Source organism: Labrus mixtus, chromosome 9 (assembly GCF_963584025.1).
Source record: "Labrus mixtus chromosome 9, fLabMix1.1, whole genome shotgun sequence".
NCBI classification, from domain to species: domain Eukaryota; kingdom Metazoa; phylum Chordata; class Actinopteri; order Labriformes; family Labridae; genus Labrus; species Labrus mixtus.
In genome coordinates, this window is record NC_083620.1 from 15,786,821 (window position 1) to 15,807,604 (window position 20,784).

Genomic DNA, 20,784 nt, shown 5'->3' on the forward strand with positions numbered 1-20,784 from the left:
CCAGAGGTCAGCTGTTGACAATGTCAGATTGCTTTCTGTTTAATAATCTTTCTACCAGGTCAAAGTGCCCTAAAGGTATAATATGTAGAATCTTTACACTAAAATGTCTAAATCAATAAAAAATGGAATAATAAACCTATGTTATATATTTTTTGTTGAGTACTTCCATTACCTCAGATATTTCCAACAGTTTTCAAAGCCAGATAAATCCTATTTTTGTAATGGACCATGTCTTGTAGCGGCCTCTGCCATGACGGATAGACATGTTTATCGTTGCCGTGGTAACAAAATATGTTACATAAGGAACCAGGAACTGCTGCTGAACTATTTCTGTATGTGCTGTTGCGATTAAACATGTCATGTAAATTATACTTCGATACATTAGCTCATCGGTAAACATAGTCACTACCTCAGGTCTGTTTCGTTCGTTTGTCATGACTACAGTCACCTGGAAGTTTGTTGTCATCGGGGTGGGGGTCGAGTATTAGAGAGAATCACTCCCATGATTCCCCACCAGCCTCGTCTCATCTTTTGTTATTGTTTTGATTGAGAGCCCCCTTGCGGCGGAAATAACATACTGTACGTTTAATATTAACTTTGAATTCAAATTCAACTCTCCGTGGGACGGTTTATCTGAAATCTGCTGCCTTCACGCTTTAGATCAACTCTTGTATGTTCCCCTGCAGCTGTTTCTGCAAACAAAATCAGGAGTGAAAAGGATGACATTTCCCCTGTGGTTATGTCACTCTTGCATCATCAGCTGGAATGAAGGACATGTTAACTTTCCTTCATTGCAGCTTCCTCGCAACACTGTTTCCTTCACTGCTCTGTTCCCATTCAGCAAATCTCAAACTTTGCTCTGTCTCCTGTGCCTCGCTGTAGTTTTTTACAGTTTGTTGCAGGTCTCCAGAGGGAGGTCATTTGGCTTTGTACCTTTTTGTTTTATTGGTCTGGCAGAGATTTAGTCCGGCTGGTCACAATAGATGAAGAGGCTTATTGTAGCACCCAGTTAGTATTCTGGTGGGTTCCTGTTTTGGTGAAGTGCTGTTCAAGGCATCGATGTAGTGTAAAAAATAGACCTCATCACAGTATTGTTACATTTATTGGTCCTGACATCAGTACTCAACTCTCAAACGGTCATGTGATTTAATTGTGCCATCAGTCAGGCCTACCAGCTCTCAGGGAGCCATGATAAGGAGACGATAGAGTCAAGCACAGCCGTTACTGGAGTGTGCTGTGTGCTCTGCTGTGTCCTGTTTTTCTTTTCCGTTGGCAACCTGGGAGGAGAAGCACGTTGCTTAAAGAATGTGGGTCAGCTCTTGTATGTTCATGGTGAAAGGAATTTCCAGCAACAGCAGACTAGAGCTCTCAGACCAGACTGGTGACCTGACCAACAGAGTGTGAATGTAGATAGGAGTAGAGCAAATTAGAAGCAAATAAAGTAATGGTTTAGGGAAATTTTAAAATTTTTATAAGATGTCTAATAGAGGTTTATTTTTTTGCTGTTAGTCACATTGTCCTTCAGGAAGAAAATAATAGTTTTTTTGTTTTTCTGTGACTATTTACAACATTGATAGACCCTTCAGCCTTTTTATCTGAATACAAACTGGTGCAAAACATTTGGTTTAAAGAATTATTTTGTTCCCGGCTGAGTTATTCTTATTTCAACTATACAAATGACACATTCCGCATTGATGCAACACTCCTCTGGCCCATAAACATTTCATCCCCACCCACTCTTCATGTTATCTGTCATGCATACCTAATGCTGACTTTCCCTCTCTCTTCTCTCTAGATGCAGTGTAGATTTGGCTAGTGACTGGTCTGCAGGCTCTCCACTTCTCTCGTCCCTGGAGTCAGGCAGTTTGGAGGGGGGGCAGATTCCTGCGTTCCCCATCTCTCAGTCTGTGTCGGTTTGTTTGGAAAGAAAAACTACTGCCTGCCATTGGAGTACACAACTCGTCCTCGCTGGTGTTGCTTGGATCAGCACAGCTCATCTCCTGACTGAGGAGAGCGCAGCAGCTGCACAAGATTCTACCATCTGATCCCTCCTGATCCCACCCACACTGCCCCATCACCATGGTGCTGTCACAACGGCAACGAGATGAACTGTAAGTTTCCAACATATACCTTTCATTGCATGTGGCTAAGAAATACATGTCATATACCCACGGAGTCTCAGAAGTCTTTAAAAAAAAGTCTTAATGTGATATTGTCAAATTAAGGCCTTGAAAGACTTTGGGTTGAATGTTCTTAAATTTCTTCTGGTCTTGCGTAGGTTTGAATTAATTCAATAACATCATAAATCAATCAATCAATTTCAATCAATACATTTTTATTTGTATATGGTAAAAAAACCATACTCATTGTTATGTTACAAAAAGCAGGTAAAAGACCTTACTTAGTGCTATATTACAAAGACCCGGCCTATCCATCATGAGCACTTTAGCAAAGCAGCAAAAGTTACAGTGGTAAGAAAAAAAAAAAAAAAGGGAAATATAAATAACTGCCAAATGTATTTAAAGTTAGGTGTCTGTGTTGTTGCATTGCATGATGCTCATGACGGTGGTGTGTGCACCAGCGCTGGCAAATCAGCTATCAGGAAACAGAACTAAACATCCCTCCTGTTAACAAGCTAACATTAGCTCCTCACCCCTCAATGGAGAAATGTTGGTCTGTCCTTATTTATGACTGTGGGGAGTTGTATTCTTGTGCTTGTCCTGTATCATTCAATCGTGTTAACTCTCCAAGTAAGCTAGCTTGTTAACTAGGCTCTGGCTTGGTGGTAGAGTCTGTTGACTCTAAACTAGAGGGTCAGGGTTCGATCCCCAGCTCCTGCAGCCAGATTTCCAATTTGTCCTTGGGCAAGACACCTAACTCCAAATTGCACCCACTGCTTTGTCGGCACCGTAATTATGTGTATGAATGGATGCGATAATATCTGATGGACACTTTACAAACTGTGCTATCACTGTGTGAATGTGTTGGTGGGATCTAGTCAGAAGAATAGAAAAGAATAACCCTAAGCTCAAGTCTATTTACCATTAACTGGCTTGTGGATTAATCTTGGGGCTTTTTATGCCTTTATTCTACAGATAGGACAGTGGATAGAGTCAGAAATCATGGATATAGAGAGTGGGGAATTACATGCAGGAAAGGAGCCACAGGTCAGATTCAAATCCTGCCACCCACTCTCAAGGACTTTAGCATCTGTACATGGGGTGCACACACTAACCAATAGGCTACCATCGCCCCCATGGACATCATGTTTTTAAAGATGATTAGAACTCAGTCACCGTCCACAGAGAATGAATCAGATAAATTAGACGGAGACTCTTTTGAGATTGTCACAGACAGACAAATTGTTATTTGGAGGCAGACCGGCCAGACAATGAATGTTGCCGCTAAGTGCTGTGATCTATAAAAAACAATAACAAATAGATTGAAAAGCAAACAGGATGTTGAACAATCCAACAATGTAACATTTTCTTGTCCTGTATGTGACCAAAACAGAACACTTTTACCCTCCAAAGGCTTGTGTACATGTTCCAGTATTAGAAAAAAAAAACATATTCAGGTCAGTACAATAAAAATTAAGACATTGTTGGCTGATAAAGAAATTAGTTTATTGGGCCCCTTATTGTTAATCAAATCAAGCTCTTACTTGTTAGCTGAGCAAAGGGATTTTAATAGTTTTTGGTTTGAGCCATTTAAGTGGTAGAATTATGCTGTTGTGTTTCTGGTTTCTACTTGTCTTGTCAGGTGCTGGTGACCATACTAGCTGAGCAGGTACACCAGCATAGCTATTAGGGCTGGGAATATTTGGGTGTCTCACGATCTGATTCGATTTCGATTATTGGGGTCAAAATTTGATTGAGAATCTATTTTCGATTCTAAACGATTCTGGATTCTTGATTGAAAGTCTATTTTTGAATTAGTACATACTTCAGGATCTATTCCATTCATCTGTGAGACTGCCTGAATTTCTTGCTTCTTTATTTGGCATTCTACTGAGTTAAAGAGCGAGCCTTAGCACTTAGCAGGGAGTGACTGATTAGCAAAAAAAATATGAATTTTTTGGAAGTTATGAGTCTATTTAAAATCTCAGAAGATAAGACTCGATTTTTACATAAATATTTTTTTCCCCACTTCTAAAAGCTATGCTAATAAAGCTATGTTGTTATAATTTTGCTCATTATTTTGGACCAAATTTTGCAGCCAGTGCTTTGAATACATTGCTTAAATGGATGGACATTTACAGTAATATCAGTGATCAAGTTCTTGCATTACCTCATAGACAAGTACTTGATTAGTCACTAATAATAAATTGTTTTACAATAAAGAAATTGGGTCAGACACAGACGTGCCATTGGCCCCCTATGTTTTCTGTGGTGTGCTGCTCATCAGTACTTCAAATCCCAGTTCTGAAAGAAATAAGTGATGGTAATGTAACAGAGGATTATTAGTTGCACCTTTACTGTATAAATATAAAGAAAACATAAACACGGAGCTTTGAGTATGGACAAGATGGTCTTAACTTTACGTGGCCATTGCCTTCATCTCCTAAACGGTACAAAAACAAAGCACCTCTGTTTTCAACCTTCAAAATAAAACTCCAAGCAAACGTTCTATAACGAGAAGGTAGATAGGGGGAGAGTTTGAAGTTTTTGCTCGATAAATAGAATTATTGTTGTTTCAATTAACCAATTGTAGCAGCTCTAGCTATGTCAAATTATATGCATCTGTTTTATGTTTCATCCTTAACCAGGCTTAATTTTATGACACTCTCAGCTGACCATAAAGCTAGAGAGATCAGCAGTTACTGTTATGCAAGTAATGACTTTGTTGGTTCAAGCTATTAAAGCTCTTCAGAATGACAACTATTCAGGACCTATATTGCCTCTAAGTAAAAGATAAGCCTTGCCTAAAGTCAATAAAATCTTCATTTAGCAGTCTTGAATAATAGGAAAGATATGTCCCTTCCCAGACACAAACTCAAGGTATTGCAGTTTACGGCTGTTATCTTACATTGTGAGGTTTCAAAGGTGTCACAGGAGTAAGATTGATAACTGTAATAATAAATCCTTGTCAGAATGTGAGCAGCAGCTTAACAGGTCTGCTCCATTAGATCTCTTTTCTAATTCTTTCCGTCTTCTACTTACTGTCTGTTTATGTTGTGGCAGCCAATCATCTAATCAAATGAGAGGGCCAAAAGAGCTAAGCTTCTGTTGTGCTGATCTGAATCCAATGTTTCTTGATACTGCACTGTGATAAGAGTTCCATTACAGTATCAACGAGCCTGTTTAAGGGCTTAGAGTTGGCCTGCTCTCAGGGTCCGAAATGAACACCCGTCAAGCGCCAAATGCGTGTAGATTTTCCGTTTGGCGAGTACATTTCAGAGGGCTATCCGCCACAGGGCGGGTAAATGTTTTATAAAAAAGTCATAAAAACTATGCTATGAGTATTAAGCGCGTTTGATGTAGCCTAGCTGCTTGGGGTCTAACTGTACTGGGAACTAGTGCCTACAAATAATACATTTAGAAAAAAAAATAAAGGCCAGCAAATATATTATATTATATTTTTTTTACAATTTCTCAATTTCCTGATCCGATGAAATTATCGAATCTGTGACGCCCCCCCCCCCCCCCCCAGAAGGGTCAAGTAAAAAAAAAAAAAAAAATAATAATAATTTTTAAGATTTATAAGATTATTTTTGGGCATTTTGTGCCTTTTATTGTAGGGATAGGATAGTGGATAGAGTCGGAAATCAGGGAAAGAAGTAATTTAAGGATACCTTTCCGATAGAAAAGAACAACTGTCATTAAAAGTAACACATGAACACCAAGATTCCTTCAAGTGTTTGTGTCGTCATGTCGGCTTGTCCCCCCCCCCCCCCACGCTGTAAACCTAGGGGAAACACTGAAATGTATTGATCATCCACCTACTGTACCCACCAATGAAAATGTTTAGTATTCTCCTTTTGTCCTTTGTGACTGTAAGAGAAGCTTAGAGTGCCATCTTTGACCCAAAATGAGTGCAATGGGAAAAAGATCCAAAGTTTCAACAGGCCTCATAAACCTGATATGTGCATAACGTCAATGTTTTTAGGAGAGGTTTCTCAAGGAAACATTGTGCCTGAGATGCCTACCAACTTCATACAAGTGTTCTTGCTCAGGCACACAAGTGGCATACAGACAAAGAAATATCTACACGTGCTGTGGAGTATATATAGAGCAAATGGGAAAAGTGAGAGAGACTGCATTAATGGGGGAACTGTAATTTAGCTCTGCGAAGTCTGTGAGCCTGGTAATTAACCCCTGAAGCGGGGGATACAAAGTTAAGGCAGCTTGATGTGAGAACCAAGGTCATGAGAAGGAAATTAGACAACCTTGCTGAGCTTTCATCCATAAGAATTTCTCCTCTGCTTGAGAAGTGTTAATATGACATATTTTAAATAGGATATGATTGAGATATTTTCCCTTTTGTTGACCGTTTTTTCACTCGTCTTTTGTCGTCACATGTTGAGACTCTTAGCATTCCCAACTATTTCTGTGTTTTTTAGATTAGCTCTGTGGGAGGGGTCTGTTGGTATGGAGAGCTCTATTGGAATGCTAATCTTTTATGCTATTTGCCATTCAGAGGAAAATGCAAAGGACCCCCCATACCCCTCTTTTCTCCTTGGTTGCACAAATCAGCAAGAAACCGATGTGCAACCATCACACCACTTCAAGTCACATTTAAGTATCTGTTGCATTCATCCTGTTGGAGATGTCACCAGCCTCAGTTGTTGCTCTTATTGCGTTTGTTGCCTAATAAGTGTCTAGGGTTGGGTACCATTTAAATTTTATTGATTTCAATTTCTGTTACTTTTCCAGATTGAAAAAATTACAAAAACTTCAAGACCAAAAATGTGCCGTTGACACATTTAGGCTCTCAACAAATAACTTAGTGAATTTGTCGTTTCTGATTGTGTCATTGTATTTTTCAGTGTAGCTTAGCCTAACTTTTGATCACTTGCTGTGGTCTGCCATGGTCCTCTTAATGTGGACACAGTAGATCCTGGCAGATAGGTACAACACTAATGGACACAAAATTCTCAATGACTCATGTTGCTGTTCAATACCAAAAAGCAGAATCGAAATTCATGTGCCTTATTAATCCATGAACCTCAGAAATTTAGAACTGGTTTTTGATACTGCTCAGTCTTGAAGGCAAAAAAGTGTCCCAGGATCTTATTTCCTCATCTTGTGAAGCCTGCTTGGAAAGCTGATGGCTTCTTTTGAATGAGGCAGTTTGGCAGTGTGGGTGATGGGAACAGTGACCAGGTGACTTTCTGCTTTTCACCCATAAGTGTTTTCATTGCCTCCTTTAATGTATGGCAGCAGTAAAACAAATAGATTTTGTTCCCATTGTATTGAGTCCTTATTCACGTTTTGTAGGGAGCATCTACCGTTTAAAGAAATTCTATAACTGCAAGGAGACTGTGTGTTCTGCATTAACTACTGTGTGTCCATTAATAGTGAACGTTTGTGCTATTTGAATTGGGGGTTTTTTGTACATGAATTTTAAACCTTTACATGGCTTCATCAGTAAACTAGAAAAGGCTTGTTCTATTCCCAGTTAATGTCAACCTGCTATTCAAACATGTACCCGTAAGACAACAAACACTATATTAGCTTGGTGTTGAACAACATATTTTTAGGAGAGAAATAATCTGTGTCTTCTAGACTGCTGATATTTTTCAGCACTGCAGATAGATTCCGTGATTGAGCAGCTTTTTCACAACAACTCTATTTTTGTTAGCCTAGCCAATGAAAAGCACATTTGTGTTTCTTTCCAGGGTCAGGAGACTCATCCCTGTCGGCGTTAAGTAAAAATAGATACAGAAAAGAAACTCTCTCCTCTCCTGAATGACCTGGAGGCACCCATGGGTCTTATTCTTTTTAGTTCTGGCTCTTTACTCAACAAAGAATATCCCCTGAGCCCCCCCCTTGTGTCTTTGGCTACAAGATGGTTCATGTGATTCTTGTCCCTTTCTATCGTCCCTAGGCTCTGAGAGTGATGAAATAACAACATTAAGTCCTCAAACATTCAGAGGAAATAAAGGTGACTTTAAAAAGGTGCAATTAAAGACTGTAGTAAGTCAAAGTCCCGGATACTATGAGCATGGTACAGAATGATTTTTATCAAAGAAAAAAAATGTACAAAGCACTACTCTGAAAGTGAGGAAGATGCTATGGATGCTAATACTCTGTACAAAACAAAGCACAGTGCTTTCAGTTTTTAGTCTTGTACAGAGTAATTGGAAAAATAAATTCCCTCTAGATCAGCATAGGAGGGTTTGTCAGGGATTCTTTACATTTTTACATCAGCCAACAAAGAATAGGATGTGGTCGTGTCACATACCTGTGTTAGTATGTTAGTGTTTGGGTGTGTCATGTTCCTCCTAAGAGTGCATAAAAACATTTGTTGCTGATGCACAGCGATACTGAGTCCTACATGATTTGAACCTGACCTTCTATTGGAGCTCAGTGTAATGATTGTAGCCTCTGCAGGGGGTCTATCAGCAATACAGTTCTCATTTAGCCTTGGGACTGGCACTGACATGGTGACAACTCTGTGGTCTGGACTCACTATCCCATATCAATCATTCACTGACTTATGTATTCAAAAGACATTTGATTTGAGACATACCAGTCTGCTGGATGTAGAAAACATGGATACTCTGCAAATGTGGGTTTCCAATGCTTGCCTGGTCAGGTGTATATGGCTTTTCTTTTCATTGTTCCTCAATTATTGTCATCCTTCCACATCTATATTTTGTTTCTCCTTGTAGTTGTAGCAATGATTTACAACATTCATACATACACAGTTTGTCATAGAAGAGGAGCAGTGATAAGTCAAACAAAAAATACATTTATTGTTGTGGAAAATGTTTAACCAATATTCAAGTTGAAGCACCAAATAATTACATTTTCTAAAAAAAAAAAGAATATGATGGTTTACTTAAGCTGTTAAATATTAAATCTTATGAGTTTTGAGTTTGCCAAAGTAAAACACTTTTAATTGGATTTGAAATAGATTCTCTTCCTCTCATATTTTATTGATAAAACAAATGAAATGGTGGTAAATAAAATAATTTGCAGATGAATAGAGCTGCAACTCTTTACAAGCTGCCTGAACATGCTATTGCTTGTCTGATAACTGTTAAAAAGTTTCTTGCTATACCAGTGTGACAAAAACATTTTCAGCTCTGCCCATAAAAGCAATAATGCAACTCCAGAAATGAACAAGGATGAATACCTCAGTAGACCCGGTTTAGTACAAGAACCTGACTTACTAAGACGTCATTTAAATGTATGATTTGAAGTCTTGTCTAATGTCTCTCCTTATTATCCTTTGTTTATCCAAATACTCATAAGACTTAAGAAGTGAACCTGTCTCTGAAAGCTCCGGCTTCAGCTACTCAAACAAAGCTCCACCACCATCCCCATGTGACAGAAATGTGTGCACTCACTCATTCACTCATTATACAGTTTGGTGTTTACACAACACAGCTGAGCTTTCAGGTCCATTCTGCGCCTCTATCTGAATCCATCCTGCACATGTATACCTCATATAGTTAAGAGTAATAATATGACAGTCCTGAAATGGACCATGTACTCTTGTGAAGCTGAGCAAGAGGGACTTTCTCCTTTGAAGTTTTCTTCTGGCTTAACGATTGATCCTCTCTGCAGAGCTCGTAACCACTATGAAAGAAGCCCTCACAGTCTACCTGATTCCCATAGAAATTAACAGCATTATGATAATCACCAGTCTAAGAGGCTTTGAGATGATTGAAAGTTTGTTCAAATTAAAGGGCTGAAACTTCAACAAATGAACCTAATTTTCTCTTTGAAGATATTTGGTGAATTAATTTGATTTGCTAAAATTGGTCCTGAATGTGTGCAGACAGGGTCCCAAATGAACACGGGTCGAGCGGCAAATGCAGATAGATCTGTCCGTTTGGCGAGTGGATTTCAGAGGGCTATTCGCCAAATGGCGTGTTGATGTTTTTACACAACAGTCATGTTTAAAACTCTGCTGAGTATGAAGCATGTTTGATGTTGCTGCTGCTACTTTTCCCTGCTCCTCCGCTGTCTGCATGACAGAGCAAAGCTGGGGCAAACTGAGACACACCAACATACATTGCTGCAAAAACCCACACAAACACACCCTGGATCGCCAGCAACCCCGTGCACCTGTTTACTTTAAGTATGGAACACAGTTGATCCTTGATCCTCCACTACTACCTTTTAAAAAATATAATGGAAAGCAAATACATGATTTTTATCATTTCTCAATTTCCTGATCTGATAAAATGATCCAACCCATGACTTAAAACTGTCATTCAATTCCATGGAACATTATGCTTTATATACTTCAACTCAATTGAATGTACTGTTACAAATGTGTTTGTGAAACAAAAACACAAGTTATCATTTAGTTGGTAAAAAACACAAACATGTGTGGCAGTGAAATCTTTAGTCTACCCACCACCTTGGTCGGTGAGTCAAACCTCAAATATTGAATCCTGTGTGCAGGTGACATGCTCCATGTCTTAATGACCAGCAAATTGGGCTCCTTATCAAAAGCCAAGCCAGAGAAATAATGGATTTGTAACAGATTTCAGAGATAAAACTGAAGCAGAGTTATTATGCAGTCTCATGACTTTTGTGGAATGTTTCTGGATAGAAGTTATCAACTGTTCAGTAGTCAGCTGTTAAAACCAAAACAAGCTTTACTTTTTTAGTTCTGCGAGTGCCTGCTTTGTTTTTGTGCACACACTTGCTTTAGCTGAATATTGCTTGTTACTTTCTTTGACTAAACATTAAAGCAGTAGCTGTGGCTTATTTTCTAAGGTTGTAGTCTTTTACATGAAATAAATGGCTGCATTTGCCTGATGTAGGGTACCTGATGAATCTCTGCTAGTCTGAGAAAGTAGTAGCTTAAATTGCAGAGTGTTTGTTCAACTTGACAAATATTCCCAGATTTCCTTTCAGCTGATGAAAGCGATAGTTGAATAAAGAGATGGGAGTGTTGCCTTTTGTTGAAATTAAAATGACAACATTCTTGAACATATTTGATGCATGATTGGTAGAACAAGGACAACTTGAAAGTTTCAAGAGATTTATTTCAGTTTTATGGGTTAAATGTTCTCTCTGCAGTACTGCCATGCATTGTAAGTGGCAATGCAGCTTGAATACGTGTACTTAATAGAAGCGGTGGTTACATCACCATCCAGCATTGACCTGTTGTCCTGTGCTGTTGGAACATTTCTTATCATTAACCTCTGATACAATCTCTGTAAGCTTTATGAAACACATTCACAGCCACCAGATAACTTTCTGCCACGTTGTGAGGTGGCTGAACGGTTAATTTCAAACACTGCCTGTCTAAAGGTTTGGGGGAAAAATCCAGAGGAAGTTAAATTTATATGCTCTGAGGGAGTCTGTTGAGTGTAGTCCCTGTCCTATTAAAAATTCATCAGAGTTCTGAAAGATTGAACAAGTCCATACATCGTCTGGTCTAGAAGGCTATTTTATTAGACTTGCACCTTGATATATTACTCTTGGTTGGCCAGGCAAACAAAATCATCCTTCCTGTACGATTAATTACAGTCTGTCTACAGCAACTACTAGTGCTGTATGTGAGATGAAGGTTACTTTCAAAATATTCAGTGGGTGGAATGCTCAGACTGAGTATTACCGTAAAATCTGTTCTATAAGTCGCACTTTTAATACCTATTTTTTTATCTAAAACCGATATACTGGTATAAAATAATGGAGTGCGCCAGCATTACTGCGAGTGCAGCTGCCACGTCACACATTTTGCACGACCTAATATGTTTTGGTGAAAATCATCCATTTAAAGAAAACTAGCTAACTAACTTCATCGGCTAGTGGCAGGTGGCTGCACTACAGTTTAAGCACAACATTTGACTGGCATTGAGGGGCAACTTATCAAAATATGATAATACCAACAAGAAATTCTAGTTCTGACTAGCAAGTGTTACAACATTAAATTGACTTATCACGCACACCCTTGGTTAATATTACATCATACAAAATTGCCATTTTGGCAGAGAGACTTTACAGAGCTAGGTACAGGTGAACATTTTGACCACATGAGATTGACCTTATGCAGAATACTGGGCACTTACAACTGTTTATCAAAGTTAAATGTTTCAGACATGAAAAGTGGTCACTTTTTCGATTGTTTGATTGAAGGTTCTATTCAAGAAAAAAGTAGAAGTGCTGTAAGTAAGTGTTTTCTTGTTATAAAAATGATGTGAAAGTGAATGCTCACTGAGCAGGAATGTGGAGGAAGTGATGTCACACAGATTTGCTGGATGTCTGACTCACCTCTTCTCTGAAGGACATGGTCATGCATCTCTCTCTCTGACTCTGGGCTTGTGTCAGAGAATGATCTTTCCTTCTCAATCCATTAACAACCTCTCTGTGACAAAAATTCAATGAAAGACACAAATTAACTTGCATCTCATTTAAAAAATAGTATTTTCTTTGTGAGGCCGGAGAAACCCTATTGACTTAATTGAAACGGACCAAAGTTATATCTAAAATAAAGGATCTCAGGCTTTCTTTTGTTCTTTCTCCTCTCTATTTGTCTGCTCTGTCCATATATCTGCCCCATCTCACCATCTCCCAATCACGTCATCCATCTGTGGGTTGCAGTAACCATGGAAACCATGGGATTTGTTCTCTTTCTCTCAACACTAGTAAACATATTTTCCCCCTTTTCTTTCTTTTCTCAGTCTTTGGGGTGTAGTCATATTACATTATTGTATGGTATGTTTTGATTTTGTGTGCACTTAACTTAAGTTATACCCAAAAAATGAAGAAACAGGTAGTTTTGTTCATTAATATCAGCCCTCCCCTCCCTTTTTATACACTTGATGATGGCATAGTGTTTGTTTTATTGTTTTTGCGCCATGCAAAAACCCCATCAAATACTGAATGATTCATAATTCCTACAACACACCCTGGAGCTACCAAAGCAAACTGCTATATGGTTATGTTGGTATGCATTAAACAGCATGTTACAAACAAAAAGAGCCATAAACTTTACATCAAAGTGACTTTTGTCAGTAGGAACCGAGCCTGACCCAACTCGCCAACCATTCTATATTTTATGTCTGAACCCAACCCAAGAGTGACAGTTAATGTAAACTGGAGAACTGAGTTGTTGTTACCATGTCATGCGGTTGTCATTACCTTGGTAACAGCTTGCTTGTGTACCCATATTACACATGAACTGACCTTGAAAATTAACATACAAGTCTTCATTTAACACTAACAAACACATAGCTTTTCGTTAGCTTGGTAGCAGATTAGCAGCTACCATAAATCATCAGCATAGGGTAGCCAACTAATATCCCCCCACAGAAGATACCAACAAATTGTTATAACATAAAGCTAACCAGCAGTCCTTTAATCATCACATTTAATCATGTTAATCTTACCATTGACAATGTCCCTTCTCAGTTCTTAGCTGATGAACTCTACTACCACTGTAAACCTGGTTTATTCAGAGCTTTCATAGAAGAAGAGAAAAAGTGTCCACTGTGGATGGTTTCAGTGCTGTCCTTCTTTAAATGATGGTTCTTCCAGCGTTTAAGTTACTTTGGCCGCTGCTTCTAGCTGGAATAGCCGAATCCGCTAAGCAGCATGTTTGTCAACAGGGAAGCAGTCCGTATTAGCAAAGTATTCAGAGGGGATGGTCAGTAAAGACGGGTCAGTACCATGCACAGGGTTGGAAAGACAGCTGGTGGGCAGACATGCTGTTTTCTTATCACATGCTTCCGTGTTGGGCTCACTAAGATCATCTGAACATATTTCTGTAATTCAAACATCTTAAAACTCTAATTTAAAAGCCAACTTATTAAAAAAAACTGTTCAATAAATGCAGATGGGCCGGTATGGGCCCGAAGCTAACATGCACAGGCTCAGGTCGTTCTTTGGTCCCAATCTATGATCTACTACAGTGTGCTGTTTTCAGTTTTTACTACCTTATACTGTGTCCACTTTTATTTGCACTCTTGTTCAAACAGAGATTTTCAGTTTGTTTGGATCAAATTTTTTTTGGGAAAAAGCAGAACCTATTTATGCCTTTTTGTTTTCAGATGATTTTAACAGAGATGGTACAGATTTTGATGAATAGCTGTATGATATCTAATTGTTGGGTTTGCCAGAGGAACTCCTGCTTGAACACAATCGTCTGACACACCCACACTACATCAAAGCTTCCTTTGTGCCTCAGTTCCTCTCACCTGCTTATACACCTTCCCAGACATGCTGCCCCCCCCTCCCACATACACACACACACACACACACACACACACACACACACACTTTTCCAGTCCTGCTGCAGACAGCCCGTCAGAGGAGTAGATAACCTCCTGCTAACCTTGAGCAGTAATAAGGCCTGCTCCTGTTGTCATGGGGACTCAGGTGGGCAGAGGGAGACGGGGTCTTCAGTGCTGAAAACTGACCGAGAGGGCACAGGGGGCACAGGCTGGGCTGACAGATTGTACCCCCCACCCCCTCCTCATATTGGCACCTCAAAGCTGCCTGACAGCTTGTCTAGCTCCTCGTGGCATTAATGGTGGGTTTTGCTGTGCGCAAACACAGAAGGGCTGGAATCAAGGAAATATTGTTGGAGGAAAATATATATTAATTAGGGTCTTCTTCCTTTTTTTTAATCTAAAGGTCAGTTTTTGCAAATTGTGGCATGTGATGGGAAAAAAATGAAAGTGAACAATCTTGAAGAAATGAATACTATTAGCAACATGTTTGGTCATGGTATTGGAAAAGTTTCTTCTTTTAGAGGCTATTTAATGGATTTATCATCGCTCAGTGATAAGATTGTGGTGCTCAAAATTAAAGCCTAAGAAAACATGAAAAAATAATGTGTATTGTGTGAAATGATTGTCGTGTCCTGACGTGAGCATGACTTTAAATTCTAGCTTAACCAGTATTAGTATGCATCAGAAATATGCAGAGCAAAAATGCTTTACGTTTGAGACTGCCTGGGTAGTCATGCGGTTCCTGTTGAATATTAGCATAAATATGCTAGCCACAGTCAGGTTAACATAGCTTAAATAGCTATACACTGGTGGTGCAATCACAAATTCTGGTATCGCTGTATCATTGTCCAATTGGTAAATTTAACCCTGTATTGTTTGTTTGATGTAGAAGCCCATAACAAAATATTCTTTATTTTTAGGTTTGATTGTTGAAATGTTTAATAAAGATAAAAAAAAGTCACTATGACTTTCAGCTGGTATTTTCCTGTATCAACTCTGTGGTATGGTTATCGTATAGAAAATGTAACTTCACAAAAAATGAAAAAGAAAATTAAATTAAATTTAAAAAAGGGGGTGGTTAAAACATTGAAGAAGACAACATATCATATTGTCACAGTGCTTTTGACGTGAGAGTTTATCATTCTACCAAGAATATAAAGACAAGATTGCACAGACTTTTGATACACTTAACGAAACATTGTAGATGATAAAATCAAGCCTTATAAATTGTTTGCTTTTTTTGCACCCTCATGAGAAACTAATTAAATGGAACACAAAAGCCTGAACTGCTGATACTCACCGACTTGAACCTCATTAATAACTCTTGGTAAATTGATCTGCTGCTGAGGCTGCAGTCGTAAACCAGACCTGTAGGTGTGTGTGTGAGTTTCCCCTTTGGTCCTCCATAAAATAAGAATGTGACCAGTGAAGACGGCCTCCTTTCTCTACTTTCAGCTCTGCATGTCTAGTCTATTGTATGTCCTATCCGGACATCTCTCTTCACATATTTGAAATACTAGGAGGGTTGGTCTGAAAGGTCTGGGTGTATGAATGAAAATGTTTTTTTTTTAAACAAAAAGAAGGTGAAGCATAGTAGAATATATCTATTGATAGGCTTTATTCAGGGATTATCCCACTTCTCCATTCATTTTATGGTTGTGTGTCTTTCTCTCTGTGTATTTAGTTAATGTTGGGATGTGTACTACTGCCTCTCATTTTCTCTGGTATCTACACCATGGGGAGTCATCCCTTTCCATTATTTGCCCACAGCAACAAGAGCTCATTATAGAAACCAGACAGATGTGATCTCGATTTGTGTGAAATGGGTGTAGACAGTTGTGTGTGTGTGTGTGTGTGTGTGTGTGTGTGTGTGTGTGTAATAGCAGGAGGCTGTCTGTGTACATTGTTTAATATAGTGCTATGTGTTAGGCTGCATTTGTGCATGCAAAGCACTTTTTTTTGATCAGAGAGCTAGAAGCGTGATAGCACAGTCTGAATGTGTGAAATCATGTCTAATTTACATCTTTGTCTGGCACATTTCCTGAACATGCTCATTTTCTGTCTTTGTTTTACCATGTTGAATACAACTCCATTTCCCATGTCGTTTCCCCATGGCACTCTAACAACTATCTTGTCTGCTAATCAGGAGAACTAATTATGGGTCTTCTTTGTCTGTTTCAGAAATCGAGCAATAGCGGATTATCTACGTTCCAATGGATATGAAGAGGCATATTCAACTTTCAAGAAGGAGGCGGAATTAGATAATGTGAGTAGATTAAGGGTGGACACATACATCCGCACAGCCAATCAGACCAATTTATACACACAATAACGCCCTGATTCCCCCCAGTCTGTCATTTAAGTTAACATGTTCTTGAGTGTGACCGGCAGCACCTGCTCCCAATTATGTGCGTCTCCGTCTGATTAGGGACACTTTGATATGTGCTCCTGTTAACTGGTCCTGTGAAAAGCTTTTATCCACCTGTGAATTTGAGGGGGAACACACTCAGTGCCCTCTTTTTTACAAGGCACATTTGTGAAATCTGATGCATCCACTACAACAGTTATGATATAGCATTTGCTTTTTATGGCTCCTATAATGTAGTTTGTTTTTAAACTTAGTAGTAGAGGATTTAAATTGAATTATATAACAATCAGCCATATTTTACTGATTCTACTTAAATAAAGCGTCTATATTTTAAGTTTACATTGATGTTTCCAAACATTCCCCACTCCATTCCAACCTGCACGTGAAGAGCGAAAAATTAGGCACATCTCAAAGTATTAGCATTAAGTCGTGTCAGGCTAAAATAGTTCTATTTATACAGCCAAATATAACAAAAGAGAAATTCCTCAAAGAGTTTTAAAATAAATACTTAAGAAATCAACATTGTTTTGAGCCCTCAACATTGGATTTCAAATGGTCGGAGCCAAAAAGGACATGAGATGAAATTTGCTTTTGTCTCTACACCGGTACAATCAGGTCACATAGGTGGAAAAGTTAATTATTATAACCGTGCTCCTAAAATGGGATTCTTGTGCTTCAAATCCGTACATTAAGGGTTTCAGTACTTGTACAAAACATGATCTCCTACTTCTAATATTATTCAACTCAACCCCCTTTCATACAGGACACTTCTTTTTATCTCACTCTTCTTTTGCTCTGTCTCTGCGTAGCACCTCTGTTTCTTTCACCTTGTATTCACGTGATACCTACCCCGTCTCCTCTGTGTCTTTATTCGTTCTACTCCAGACGTTTTCTCTGTGGCAGCCCTGCGGAAGCAGGCTGAATAATAGATGAATGGCACAGAGGAATAGGTGCACCCTGTTGGGTATGAATGCTCAGCAACAAACACCTTGGAAGCACCATGTTAGAAAAACCTAGTTATTTAAAGGCCACGTAGCTTGATATTTAAATATCAAGGCATTTGGCCAATATTTGTTATATGCAGTTAGGTTTTATTCACATTCAATTATCTTAAAAAAATGTTTGCCTCAAGAAATTGTATATAACTACATTCACACATCCATATGGTAACTACCCACTTCACGAGGCTGGTGGTGCTGCTGCAGTGAAGTCTGGCACTCCTCCTGCGTGTGTGTGTGTGTGTGTATGTGTATCTGTGTCTGTGTGTTGATGTAATGGGCAGAGTCTCCAGGCAGATGGCAGATAAGATGATGGCAGACTTGTCCATACTGGTTTTATTCAGCTCCCTCTATGTGTTCTTTCTCCTTCATTTATTAGCCATTCATATCTTTGTCTTCATTTACACCTCATGCTACTCGAAGGAATCACCCCTTCACATTAAGAAGTGTTTGATATAGGCGTTGGGGGTGCTTCAGACTCTCCACACCTCAAGAATGCCTGCTTTTGTTTCCAGCCGAGGCCGAGGAGCTAGCTGTGAAATTGGAGCGAGTCGCTAATTTTCTCCCTCACTGACATTCGTGGCTGTCTGTCAATGTGGGTTTTTGACGCTTTGATAGTTAGTAACAGCCTCAAGGCAATGTTATACACCATGGCAACACAACTGTTATGTTTGGTGTTCAGGAATAGACTAAACCAAATAAAACATTAATTATTTTCCCCCTTTTTTTTTTATTAAACTCAAGGGAATAAGAGTCACTATTTTGTGTCATTTTACTTTCAAAGCTATGGGTCAATAAATCAAGACAATGTATTGTTGTTTAACAAAAAAAAAATCCTTATTCCTAATCCTTATCTGTCTAAATGCAGGGACATAGAAGACATGCCACCACATTGTTTTGGTTTCTTCTTGGCACTAAAAAACAAACTGTGCGTGCCATGAGGGCCGTTATGTAAAAGGTAGTGGTCAGCTCATGGCATTAGCCTGCAGGTGGAAGCGTCTGTCTGCCAGGACGGCCACAAGTTAACTTCCACTGCTGCCTCCAGGACCGGGTGTGTGGCTGTAAGCTGCCTAAGCCTTTCTTGTCTGCAGGAGATTAGCTTGTGTGAGAAGGATTAAGGCTAGGTTGTGTGTTAATGTGTGTGTAGTATGCATGTGTTTGTGTTGTACAGTAGGTTGCCGGTGTCTGGCAGTCAGAGCTGGCCTGTGAGGGGTGTGTATATAATTCCCTCTTCTTTCTTACTATAGCCAGCAGACCTCAGCATGCCATTCCAGCTGCCCCCCCCCAGGCCTCCCTGATAATGCTGAGCCCTCAACTTTGATTGGCTTTCTTCATATGTTTGCCTGATATTCATTTTTTCCTCTCTGTCCCCCTCCCCCTCTTTTGTACACAGAATGAAGAGTTGGATAAGAAGTACGCCGGCCTTTTGGAAAAGAAATGGACCTCAGTCATCAGATTACAAAAGAAGGTTTGTGGGGTTGTTCACCATCAAAGAGTGCTTGTGGGGATTGTAGCCTTGTGAATGGTTCGTGACATAACTGCTGAGTCTCCTGTTAAGACCCAAAGGAAGTCTTACAAGGCGAAGAAAGTATTAATCCAACAGTTAATACATTTTAATTTGTTTAAAACTGACCCAATCACACTTAAAAGCCAATGTTTTAGCAATCTGTAAAATAACTCCCTGCTGTAATTATCTACTCATTCATATTAAAGGGCTTTCAGATAGGATAAGGTGTGAGCTCGCCGAGGTAGTAGGGTGCAGAGCAGGCCTTGCGCTGCGCTCAGCTTGGTGCGGTGCAAGCGCATATACACAAAGACAATGAATGGGCTTGAGAGTTGCATGCAGCGACCACCGCATCCTGTCTGAAAGGCCCTTTTACTGTCAAACTTACTCTCTGCCTCCACACCGTTAACGCCTACCTGTAATCTCTCTGTAGGTGATGGAACTTGAATCCAAACTGAATGAAGCTAAGGAAGAGATCACTTTGGGCGGGCCCGTAACACAGAAGCGAGACCCCAAAGAGTGGATCCCGCGCCCGCCAGAAAGGTACGCGCTGAGTGGCCACCGCAGTCCAGTCACCCGTGTCATCTTTCACCCAGTCTTCAGCGTCATGGTGTCTGCCTCAGAGGATGCAACAATAAAGGTCAGTGCTGCTGGATGAATGTTTAGTGATGCATTTGTTGCAGAGCTTCAGATAGGACCACATAACTAATGCTCTTTAGTTTGCTTGCAATGGCAGTGACTGGGGGCGTTGTGTTTACAGATTGTCCTCTTGAAATGAAGAATGAGCTTATTATTACTTTTAGGATTCCTATTGAAAGACACAAATCAGCCCTCGATTAGTAGAGAATCACCCTGTACTCTTCATGCTCTTGTTTGTTACGCTTTAGAGAGGAGATAGGTGAAAACTGTCGTCATCATTTACTACAAAATACTAGTAAGGAAACTAGCTAAGCCCAGCCTGACATACTGCAAAATAACCACCAACTGGCAGTCATACTTACTACTGTTGAACATAGTGTACAGTATGCAGTACACACTGCATATTACTTTCGATAGTAGTGTGTAGTAGCCAGCTGTTTCAAAAACAGCCAAAGACTATACTTGGAAGTTTTTTATGTACCTAGGAGGCCTGTCCACCTGTGGTATATTTTTCTGACAATTCCAACATTCTTCCTTTTTTAAATCTATTTATAAAATCTCTGCGATCAATAAACTATTGAACAATCTCCCTTCATCATCTTTAAAACAGAGCCAGTGTTGCTTGTACCATCTCCTTTATTGATTTGCAAATCTTACTTACTTTATTTCACCCTGGTTTTAATAGTTTTCTGCAGCTAGTCGCTGACCGTGTTATTCTGGACTATCATAGTTTTGAATCATTTAGATATGCTACATTATTAACGACAAGCCTTCTGCCCTTGAGGCTCACCTGGAATCCTAAGTGAAAAATTGATTTTGATAAACGTGTGACTGCCTGTATGTGTCTCCTCTTTTGACAATCTTCAAAGAAATTACAAAAGGCACAGAGTAAGAGAAGCCACTGTGTGTA

The 20,784-nt window shown here is 39.4% G+C and overlaps 1 protein-coding gene across 2 annotated transcripts in view; it reads left to right on the plus strand.

Annotated features, from left to right (window-relative positions):
- Positions 1-20,784, plus strand: part of LOC132980375 (lissencephaly-1 homolog) — a 40,742-nt gene that overhangs the window by 7,948 nt on the left and 12,010 nt on the right. For both annotated transcript variants that reach the window (XM_061046466.1, XM_061046467.1), the window contains exons 2-5: positions 1,796-2,111; positions 16,547-16,631; positions 19,125-19,199; positions 19,669-19,875. In XM_061046466.1, coding sequence (XP_060902449.1) covers positions 2,080-2,111; positions 16,547-16,631; positions 19,125-19,199; positions 19,669-19,875 — 399 coding nt within the window. In that variant the 5' untranslated portion in view covers positions 1,796-2,079. The remainder of the gene's footprint in view (positions 1-1,795; positions 2,112-16,546; positions 16,632-19,124; positions 19,200-19,668; positions 19,876-20,784) is intronic.